Below are 12261 nucleotides of genomic sequence, written 5' to 3'. Positions count from 1 at the left end.
CAGGAGCAGAGCAGCAGGAGCTGCCTCTGCCTCCGCCACCTCCACCAGCAGAGGGTGAATGCCTGCTGGGTTCCCATCCACCAGCACAGGGTGAATGCCTGCTGGTATCCCTTTCCACCAGCAGAGGATGAATGCCTGCTGGTATCGCTTCCCCCACCAGCAGAAGATGAATGCCTGCTGGTATCACTTCCCCCACCAGCAGAGGGTGAATGCCTGCTGGGTCCCTTTCCAGCAGCAGAGGATGAATGCCTGCTAGTATCACTTCCCCCACCAGCAGAGGATAAATGCCTGCTGGTAACACTTCCCCCACCAGCAGAGGATGAATGCCTGCTGGTATCACTTCCCCACCATCATGAGGAGAGGAGCTGGAGCTGCCTCTGCCTCCATCACCATCAGGGGGAGAGGAGCAGGAGCTGCTTCTCCCTGCAACAGAAGTACCAGGAATAGATGTTGGCAGTCCTCAGCAGCCCTTGCATAGGTTGCTGAGGGAAGCACGGGGAAGAACCGCCCGGCTGTAGTGGCCGAGAAGAAGGCCAACGCCTGCACCCCAGCTTGTCCTGAGTCCCTGTCTTGCTTCACCCAAGGATGCCTGCCTCGCTTCGCCCAGGATGTCTGCCTCGCTTCGCCCAGGATGCCTGCCTGGCATCACCTGGGGTTGCCTGTTGCTCCGCATTGCCTGGGGTTACTGGAATTGCTTCGCCAGGGGTTGCAGTCAGCTCTGCTTGGCCGCAGGGGTCAGTGTGGCCGGAGCCCCACCAGAGGGAGCTGCCGGCTATGAAAAAGGGGGGAGAGGTCAGGAGACCACCTTTCCCCGCAGCAATTTCGCTGCAGGAGATCTGGGGGCTGGAGTCCCTCCAGAGGGAGCTGCCGACTATAAAAAGGGGAGAGGTCAGGAGACCACCTTTCCCCACAGCAGTTTCGCTGTCAGATATCTTGGGGGAGGTCTGGAGAACACCAACCCCAGCAGCTTTTCCGCTGCTGGACTTGCCCCAGCTGAAGGAGTCAGTCTGGGAGCTGTCAGCACGTCTGCTGACAGCCGCACCATTGGCAGCATTTCCGCTGCCAGTGGTACAACAGGAGAAGAGATTCGCCCCACTGTCAGTACGTCTGCTGACAACATGGCCAGTAGCAGCCTGGCCATTGCTGCCCATCAACCCCTTAAAGTCTCTGTTCTTGGCCCAGGACTTTGAGCGAGACTTTTGGGATTTTAAGGGGGGAGGTGGCCATTGAGGCCATGTGTGCTTTGCACAAGGGGGGTATATGTGGCAAAATGTCTGCCCCTGTGTATTTTGTGTTGTGTGTTAATGTTGGTGTATAGTCATTGGTACATAGGATATAAATGGGTCTGTGTAACACGAGTGTTTAAAATGTATATTTGTATTTAGGCACGAGGATTGCACAGCACTTTAAGTGCAAGTAAAGTGCAATATGTGAGCATGGGGAATTGCACTTTATTAATTCATGTGCAGTTGTACCGCGACTCCAGTTGAATGACTGATTAGCAGTCGAGTCTCGGTACAGCTGGATAAAAGCAACATGTTTTCACATACTCAGGGTTGGGTGCTCGGTGAGTGGAGAACAAGATTGGAGACGGAGGTAATAAGTAACAAAATAATAATGTAAAGTTAAAATATCTGCTCACTGTGTTTTGTGTAGTGTTAGTCCGTTTTGTTTGTCTCTTTTGTTTTGGCGAATGTGCCATGTCCTGTGTTTTTGTGTTTGTTACAACCGTTTATTTTCTGTCTGTCTGTTCATTTATTAGATGCTGAGCAAAACCATTCGCTCAGCTCCACCAAACTCCACCTCTCTGTCGTTTATTTCCTGTTTCTGGTCTGACGTCACCCACTGCAGCCGTCTTTGTGACAGGAAGTTATTATATGTGAAAAAAAAAAAACAACAACATTGTGAATAATTCCCACGTAGTGATTTATAAATACATCCAATAAGCATATTTTTCCCTTTTATGCTAGAGTTGTGCCCCTTTGAACTTTGGTAAACATGACTGAGGAGTTAGTGAAGGAGAAATGGTCCCTCACCAAGGCCGGCAACTTGGTATACCAGATTACTCCCTCTGCACACAAGACACTAGTGCTTTGTAGTTTCTTTTAGAAAACAAAAGTTGTTTTGACACTTAATCAGATTCATGTTTGATTATACTATAGCCTTTCAATGTTTTATATGTGGTGTTAGATACTGCACAAAAAAATACAGATGTTTTCATGAGGACTTACCTTTACTCCCTTTTTATTTTTACAGCATCCTGTTTGCAGATATTGTGGGCTTCACAAGTCTGGCCTCACAGTGCACAGCCCAGGAATTGGTGAAGCTTTTAAATGAACTCTTTGGAAAGTTTGATGAGTTAGCCACTGTAAGTACATGTTATTTTTTCTTTAACACCTTGGCTAATTCCTAGGGTGGTGTGGGTGTTTGATGTGTATTTTTTTGTGGTAGTAATTATATATACTGTATATTAAACATGTAGGCCTGCGCTGACCATCTGTTACAAACAAATATCTGTTACAAGTAAGAAAATACCTGAACAAAAAATGCCTTCTTGAAAGGGTTATAGTTTTCTAATTTTGATTGAACTAAAACAAGGAAAGGAAGGTTGAATTTAAAAATAGCATGGCACAAAACACCCTGCTTTTTTAACATCCCAAGCAGCCTTTGTTATAATTAAAGGTCCTGCCCTCTAACATGATGATATACTATGGCTTTTCTTTTAAACAGAATGTATAATGAAAAAGTAGTTTCTTAGTGTGAAAGGAATACCGGGCTAAAATGTTTACAAGATGCTGACTATGTGCATATCAGACACCACATCTCACAACAAAAACAAAAAGACAGCTAGATATACTATTTCTTTGCTTTTCAACAAAACATGCACTGAAAGCACACAGTAACAGTAAATTAGCTTATCATTTTATGGAGGACATGTAGCTCAAAGACCTTTGCTAATGGTCCCTCCTCCTTCTCTTCTCTAAACTTGAGATTTACAGTCGTCACTGCCCCATTGGAGCCAGGAACTGATTTGATCCTTTTTTTTTTTAACATTTTTTTTTTAAAAATGAGAATTAGAGTACTTTCTTAAACATGTTCTCCGTTACTTTTCTTTCTATTTCACCCCTTTGTTACCTCAATGATTTCCACCATGACGTGGCACAGGCAGCTTGAATAATCGGCTCCTGATCCAGCCTTAAGATTTAGGAGCTTCAAGCATGTGCAATATTTAATATGATTACGTACTGTCTAGCATGAGAAATAGAGATCAGGATCTTGAACAAGTTTTCAATTCACCTAAGCTGAATTACACTTTTCAAAGCTGCAGGCAGTGTTTTGCAAAAGTGGGTTTTAACCAAAACAAAACCAAACTGGTGCAATACCTTTATATATAACAAGAGAGTGAATAAAACAATTCATTCATTCATTCCCAACTGATGAAACTCCTTAGTTTTATTAAGTAATAATAGTTTTTCTTGGTTTCATTAAATGCCTCAGGAAGCAAGGAGGAGTGAGGACTGTGCCAGTATGACATTTGTAGTAATGCCAATAGTACCAGCCTCTTGGCTCTTGTATTCAGTAAAGTCTGGATTTTATTACCTTGGATAATTTGATCAAGCTGTGTATTAACCCAGCAAGGTTAGCCTATATTAAGTTTTTTTTTTTTTTTTTGCTTTAGCTTAGTCTGTTTGTTTATGAACCATGACATATATATTTCTCCCCAAACAGACATAAGATCACGCACTAACTGAGCATATTTACATGAGCTTGTGAAAAAGTGGAAACATAATTTATGTTATAATAGTATGCATAGCCCTAGTAATATTTAGCAGGATAGATTCAATGGGATGCTTCAGTACATGTTTTCAGGAAAGTCCTGCCCCTGTTTAGAGATTGGGAAATTAAAGTCTTGTTTAAGAATTCGTGAAGGAGAAATTTAGCTTGGCATGAATTGACCACTGCTCTTCTATAAAAGATGTTAATGAGATCTTTAATGCTCAGAGAGCAGACAGGACCTTGGTTTAACTTCTACGGAAAAAAAAAACAAACAAAAACAAATCAATAAAATCAGCATTTAACCATTAAAAATTATTATCCTTTTTAGTGGGATCTAGCACCCATCAATTTACACAAGAGAAATAGAAAACTTTGTTGTGATGATTTAAACAGAACAGCCATCTTGTCTTACTAACATTCATTTGAAGAAAATTATCCTGGAAAGGTTTAAATGAAGAGTTGATTATTGTTGAAATATAACACACTCCAGTAAACATAGATCTAGAACAATAATGAAATTAATGTAGAGCCCTCTGGCAACCCTAAATTAAAGTTGCAAAAAGATGACGAAAAGCCCTTTGCTGAGACAAATTGACCTTGCTGAGCCAGATAAGGTCCATGGTGGTCTCTAAGCATTCTCAAAGCATTTCAGTTCAGTCTATAAAGAATGACAACCTGTTCATCTTACAAAACTAAACCCAAACAACCCAGTAGTTTAATTAAACCTATTTATATAAACATGCATTTAAATTTCAAAGTAGAGTAGAACTGAAAATTGGCCCCAAGGTATTTAAACATCTGGAATATTGAAGTGTCTATAAAGAACGTCATGGGATAATCTGTTTTTCTTGTGATGTGAGAAATACAATTTAAACTATTCAGATCCCAGTATCCAAGCCAGGTTGGGTCTGCCCAGTTGTTAGGTGGGAGAGTGAATTTCAGCTACTGCAGGATGTGATGTGGGGGGAGCTGCATGGAATTACCTTCAACCTAAACAAACATCACTAACTTTGGTTAATGGTTCTCCTCAACATTTATAAGGAAACACAAAGCTTTGTAATCCATTGAGTACCTGCCACCATTGATTTATTTTTAATCATCAAAAATAATATTGCCTGTCCTGTTAGAGCAGGTCCAATTCCCTATTGTGCTTTATATAATAGGATTACAATTAAGGACTCATAACAACTGTTTGGACTGCAGATTTAATACAAGAGGCCGATGCTAGGGTGCCAACAATGGTAATCCTAGCACCAGATTTAATAAAGAAAACAAGAGAAAACAAAGTTAAAAATTAAAGTTTGCCACACAAGGTGAGCAATAGTCTCACTAAAAGAGATGTCCCGCTCCAGAAACCTACTACACTATGAAACCCTCTTTATACTGATTGGGATCAACATCCTTTAAACTAGCCAATTACTGTTGCTCCTGAAGTCCTGGCCTCCCGGCGACTCTGAGTCTTTATGACAGTCGTGGTTGAGCAGAGCCGTCACAGGCACTGTCTTGCAGTTAAAGGGTTCCATAGTAGTTAGATTGCAGTGTGAACACTCTTCTCCTTGATGTAAACAAAGCACCCCTCTGTGTAGCATGGCCATGCAGTAGATTAGAGCTGTGGCTCAGTCACTCAGGGAACGCCTGTCAGCCAATCTGGACCTCCTAATCAGCTCAGTGCAGGGTGAACCTACCTGCTCAATTGGTTGCCTAAAAATCCATCTCCCGTTACGTGTCGCAGCTACACACATCTGTGCAAGAACCATCGACAGGGTTTACCAAGCCAGCAAAATAAAAAAAAAACAGAACAGTATTTCAGTAAAGAAAAAGAAAAAAACTGCTTATCATGGGCCTTGAAAAAAAAACCCAAAAAACACCCTGTGGTCATAAAAATAAAGTTGAGCTTCTGTGCTCCAGAAGAGTGCCCTTTCAGTTCACGTCACTGGACATTAAAGCTGTATTCCATGTGCATCAGTTGGCTGTTTCAGCACCCTGGAGAGCACTGCTTTTGACACTTTCTTGCACTGCTTCCCCACCACTCCTTGATCCTCCAGCGGAACATCTCCTAAATTTAAAGCACATTGGGCTGTGTCTGACTGCTTGCTAGGTGAGAGAAGAGATTGCTGTAAGTGGGAAACCCATTGCTAATTAATGTGGAGAAATCAACCAACTGATAAATCCACCTTGTCAAAACATGCTTTTTGAACAGCTTATAATTCTACTTTAACATGCCTTAGTGTAGATAGTACCAAGATGTTAAGAAAAGACCTTGGCAATCTTTTTGCATAGTTTTCTGAGTTATTTGTTGTTTTTGGATACATTTTATAACCATATTTTATCATAAAGTGCATACATTAATTGTAATTATTTTAATAAATGGAATTGCAAGTAATTGTGTCTATAAAATACTTACAGGTAACAAATTAAACAGCATTGTAGTGGGGAATACAATGTAGTGAATTAGGTATACAAACTGTTTAAAAATAACTAGTCTCTAGTCTACCAACCAGGGACGCCAAAATGTAGTTTAAAAATGATAATTACGACGACCACATTATTAGCATACATGGCTAAAACTAATATTAATTATGGCTGATCAAAATGCACAAGAATTAATTCAACTTCCCTTTCTGAACGGAATCCAACATTCCAATAACTAATTTATCAAGTTAGTTTTACCAAATTAAATAATATGTTATCAATCTCAATTGATTCTATATTCAAATTAACTAAGAAATGAGGCAATGATCAAATTCTCTGCATTTATGAGGTACCTCCTTTGAGTTACACATTTCACAAACAAAATACTGTTCTTGCACACTCTAAAACAGGAAGTTATATTCTATTCCTAGAACAATTTATCCACTAACTTGATAGCATTGGCTACAGTTAATTTCTCAAATGTTCGAATGTTTCATATTTGACATGTTGAATACTTATCGATTTTCAACAAAGACGTCAGTCTTCTTTGGTGATGAACTGCGGCTTCTCCCATCTCTCTCAGTTTGAAGTTGCAACAAAACTTTGCTTGAAGTACACATTGCATTCTGTTGGCTCACAATAAACAATGGTTCTTTTCAAAGGGAGGTAGGTCCTGATTTCCAGCACTCCTGCAACATTATCTTTGGCTTGTCGGAAGTTTTCCAACTGGAAAGGGTTCTGTTGATGTACTCACATTTTAAAGAATGTGTCTGGGATATTCCACCACAAATACATGGGTCTTGGGTTTTTAGAATATCTCACTGAAACAACACAAGTCCTCTTAATTACACACCCTTCTGATTACAAGTCACTTGGATTATCTCAGTTATTTAAAAAGTTATTTAAGTTCATTTAAACAAGTTTATTATGGTGCGGGATGCAGGTCTCAGAATCGGAATGGCTGTTGGTTTCTCTTCAGTTCCTTTCTGTGTGAGTTTGTTCCAAACAGTTTGCAACAGGTCCTGTCGTGGGTCCTTGCAATCATCCCATTTTCTGGTTAGAGTTTACCATGCAGAGCATGTGAGACTGAAATGCAAGCCTGGCTATAGAGTCAGACTAATAAATTAGGTTTGGCAAATACTATCCTAAAACAACATTGCTTGTGCATTTTTATGCAGCATATATTTCTACATTAATGTGCCTTATTGTAGACTGTACCACCAACCTGGTAATAGATCTTAAACAGTCTTTGTTCATAGTTTTCTGATTTCTATTTCATTTTTGGATACATTCTACATAATAATTTTCATTATAAATCATTAATTTAACATTCAAGCAATCTAATTTGCATATTTATCTTCCATGCATTTTGAGTGTTATAAAATCAAAATCTAATTGACATCCATTATGAATCTAGTTTGAACATGACATTAACAGTCATCATGAATATATACTTTTGGAATACATCACTAGCAGTGAGGAATAGATACGAATGCAGCTATCGACAATCTGAATATACAGAAATCTAAATACAGTGGATGGACTGTTAAAACAGTCGCCAAGAAATTATATTTAAGTGTAAAACTGAACTGTGCGTCAGTGTAAGGAATTAAGCTCATCAGTGATGCCCTTTTAGAGCCCCAAGTCTTTGTGACGTTCACAGTAATCTTTATATACCAGTAATTATGTCAATTACTATGTCAGCTGCCAGAACAAGATTAGCAAACATGTATTAGCTGTGATATTCATTGTCTGAGAAACTCAATGACAAAGCTTAGCCTGTAGTATCTTAACCACCTGATCATACACCAGTGTTTTACAAAATTGTAATCCTAAGTTATTACATGAATCTTACATGAACTTGTATTTATTATTAGAGAATAATGCGTTCTGTAGCAGTCTCACACAATAATCCTAATACAGTAAGTCATAGTAAAGAACATTTTAGAGCAATAATGACTCAAAGAAAAGTCTCTTGTCTAATTTTTTTTTAACTATGTATGTGACAGAGTAGTGTCTTGGCTGCCAGCATGAAAGAGACCCAGAGACAGAAAGGTTTAAACTAAATAATAACTATGTGTAGGCTGGGCCTTAGCCTTCACTATAGTGTTACAAACCAATACAAAAATCACAGCACAAACCCCAAATCCTTCAGCAAACAAAGGATTTTGTTTCCTTTTATGTATGTGGCCACTCCCCAATTATCATCACTTACCTAATTGGGAAATGCCACACCTGTGATTGCTAGCAGGGACAGATTTAACCCCATCCCTGCCAACCTTATATTCCCACATGCACACAATTTACAGAAGCAGGGCATCTTCACTGCCACAGTGTACTATTATAAAATGATTTACTATCATTAGCCAATCAGCTTTCAGCTATAGCAGGCATTAACACACAGTATATGCTCACTGGAACATCACTGCATCACCCGTGAATCAAACTTAAAATTAATCAGTGCAAGTACTGGCTTTTTCATTGTGACTTGCTGTTTTTCACTTAGTTTACATCTATTGGACAGTAAATACTAAACAAAGACACAATTGGTCTAAATTGATTTTATTATCCACCAAAACCAGCCAATCATAACTTTGCAACCGATATGCAACTGAACGAGTCAACCAATCACAGCCTGTCAGCTTGACTGCAGCTCAGACAGTATCTTTCAACATCAAACTGAAACACAAACAATTCCGTAATACTGCTCCATTCAGATATCTGGCACAGTTCAAATAAACCTCTGACAATTTAAAAAAAGTTATTTGTTTAATAAAGTATTTATTACTCGACAAATCAATACAAGTTCAAGGTAAATATAAGTGTTTTTTTTAGGAAAATAATGAGAAAAATAATTTTTTAATAGCGATAGTGCCCTCTTAATGAAGCCTCTGCCTTGTGTTAGGTAACTTTCGTTAGTGCCCTCATTTTCAGATTGGGATGCATAACTCCAGTTGAGGACAACTACCACATGGTAGAGCAATGGTGGCCAATACGTGGATCACGATCCATCAGTGGATCTCAAGAGAATTTTTGGTGGATCTTGGGCAAATCTGAACAATCATCAACACATAAGCATAGCATAGTTTTAACAGGGTTGATTGTGTATTTAAAAAATATAAATCCTGACAACGAATACATACAAAGAAAAATTACATTAATTCCAAACAGTAGTGCGCTAATAACTACTCTGACTTCCATACCTCAGTAACCAAAGCAAAAAGCTTCCTGAACTTGTTGGTTCATACTGTACAGAAGTTTGTGTTTGGTGGTTTCAATGGATCGCTTTGTGGTGCGAGATGAAGTTCAGTGGTTTCATCAGTAACAATCAGGAGGTTTATATCTCGTATATGTAATATATTTGTAATTTTCATTAGTAAATAAATGTACAAACAGATTAAAATATTTTGAGATTACTCAGAGAAGTTTGTTGGGAAATGCCTGAGAATGTATAGTCGTGGTTTTAGTCTTTTTTTTTTTTTTTTTATATATGCTGCTCTTTATTGGCCCTTGAGTTATTTGTTTTGCTGTTGTGTGATAAGCATTTCTTAACAAAAAATGTCTAATGCATTTACAGAAGATTAGTAAGGGTATCTTTGTCTCAGTTTGACAATGAGTCTTCATTTGTTCCTGGAATTTGACACATACTGACAAATACAGTCAGCACACATATCCAACCCTGTAAAATTTTTACTTCAGTGACAGTTAAAAGAGTGTGACGCATATCTTATTATGTCATATTGGCCCGTTTCAACACAAAAAAACATACAATGTCAAAAATACATACCTGAAAAGGACTGTGTTTTAAAATAAGTAGGTATACATTTAGATGTACTGTAGTTGGTTTTGTTTGTACAGTACTATATTTTCAACAGAAGAAGTATTATAATTCACAACAATATGATTCTAAAAATGTCACTTGCTAAAAGAGACGACTATGGACACATGCTGTAATACAGTACATACTTTAAAAATACATCACAGTATCTAATGCTCAATAAAGACAGACTGGTTTGCACATACAAGAAAACAAAACGCAGGCTGTGATGGATAATTAAATAGATTGTAACATTGAAGAGATGGGCTTTGCATCAGAAAACTGATGATGGAGTCGGAAATCGTGTGTGACGGGTAAGTGCATTCATCTGTTACACATATATAATGTGGACTGATTTGTTTCTTAATAAAAGGATGGTAAAGCATAACTGAAGTGTATCTGGGTGTCGTGTATCTGAGTGCTGACTGAAGTACGATGCTAGTCTACCCCCTCCAGGCATTTCATGTTTTACTTGTAAAATGTTATTGCTAACTTGAAATCTGCAACTGTTTAAGAGCTGAAAACAATTAAAAAGGTTTAATTAAGCAAATTATCAGTTCAATTAAGGGTCTGGTTAAGCAATTGCGAGCTTGTTGGAATGAAAACCACCAGACACAGTGGGTCCCAGGACCGAGGTTGGGAACCACTGCACTAGAGTATATTCATGAAATATTAAAAAGTTTAAAGGCTGAATTTAGTCCCATTGTTTATGTTCTGTCACAACAAAGTTTAATATGTACACAGTGATACTAACCCATACATTTAATTACATTTTTGTTTACTTAACATATTCATGGTTTTACCTTTGAAACTGTGATTTTGTGTTTTTTGAAGTTTCAGAATAAGTAACTCACGTGTTACACCAGGAGTCTCCAATCCTGGTCCTGGAGGGCCGGTGTCCCTCCTGGTTTTTGTTCCAACTGTACCCTAAGTTACTTAATTGGACAAACAAAGTGCTTATTAGAAGCTTAATTTGTCCAGTTAAGAAAATTAGGGGACAGTTGGAACAAAAACCAGGAGGGACACTGGCCTTCAGGACTGGAGACTCCTGTGTTACACAATACATACTCCACACACTATTAAATGTTGCTACATGGCTCTTTGGAGTAGATTTCACTGGCAGCTTTTTGCCAACATAACATATCGGGCAGATCTTGGGATCATTTGGGACAAAGCATAGCGGTTTTATGTGGGAATGAGGCCTTCTCTGCTGGATGTGCCTCTGCTTTCTTGATTAACCCAGTTTATTTAAAAAAAAAAAAAAGGTACAGGGCTGTTTTGGAGCCAATCAAGGCTGTTACAAGGACAATGCATAATATTCAGTAAGGGAAATTGAAAATAAACGTGATGCTGAAGGGGGGAGACATGCAAAGTGATTTACGTGCAAAACACCCATATTGACCTCCAACAGCGTCTGGCTGGAACAAAGTCCTGCAGTGGAATGGATTGGTAGAGCCAAGGTTACCTACCCCTGATCTAGCTCATAGGTAGGAAAACATGTACCTTAAATCCAGGTCTTTGTTCCACCATTTAATTATTTAAATGAAAATAGGCTGTAAGTATTTGTAATTTTTTAATCAATCGAGAGTCACAGTAGTTGCCCTTGCCAAGTTTGTCTAATAGCTGAATAACCATGTCACTCTCTATACAAAAACGATGATACCAAACAACAATTCCAATTGTTTGTCTGTCATTCTGCTTATGTTTCTGTACTTATCTAAACACTAAAATGGCACTCCAAGTTGCCTACCCAAATCTAAGCAAGACTAATCTTCCAAATTAGGACCAACTGTGATACTGTTTTTTTTTTTTTTTTTGTTACCTGCCTGCAGCGAATTATGTTCAGACCATTACAAAATCTTACTTGAGTTGCAGGCTTCCGTGGTATTCTTTGGTTTGTTGGACTCCCATTAAAGCCAGTACAATGAAATAATAATTGAAAAGCAGTAATTGAAAATAAAGCAGCAATTTACAATAGGTTGTTTAAGATTGATGGTTGGCAAAAAACAAGTTCATGTCAAAACTGATAGCTGTTATGATTTCCATTACATGAGACTAGATGTTGAACTTCATGTTGGTTTGAACTCGGCTCTCGCCAAGATAAGCATCAATTAAGACGTAGCTTTGCAGTAAACTATTGTGATCCATCTGCATCTCTATCCATTTGCGTTGTTTTCCATCTGATGATGTGGATATCCTTCTGTCTGGTGTTGATTGCTGAAGTGTAATGCTGGCTCCAGGGATCAGCTCATTTT

At 38.6% G+C, this 12261-nt stretch overlaps 1 protein-coding gene across 1 annotated transcript in view; it reads left to right on the top strand.

Annotated features, from left to right (window-relative positions):
* The window catches only part of LOC121313146 (adenylate cyclase type 1-like), a 157950-nt gene that overhangs the window by 26873 nt on the left and 118816 nt on the right, over nt 1–12261 (top strand). The window contains exon 4 of the mRNA XM_041245361.1: nt 2257–2368. Within this exon, the coding sequence (XP_041101295.1) occupies nt 2257–2368 (112 nt within the window). The remainder of the gene's footprint in view (nt 1–2256; nt 2369–12261) is intronic.

The sequence above is a fragment of the Polyodon spathula genome, chromosome 3 (genome assembly GCF_017654505.1).
Source record: "Polyodon spathula isolate WHYD16114869_AA chromosome 3, ASM1765450v1, whole genome shotgun sequence".
NCBI classification, from domain to species: domain Eukaryota; kingdom Metazoa; phylum Chordata; class Actinopteri; order Acipenseriformes; family Polyodontidae; genus Polyodon; species Polyodon spathula.
Note: the sequence above shows the minus strand (reverse complement) of the source record. Positions and strands in the feature narration are given on the sequence as shown.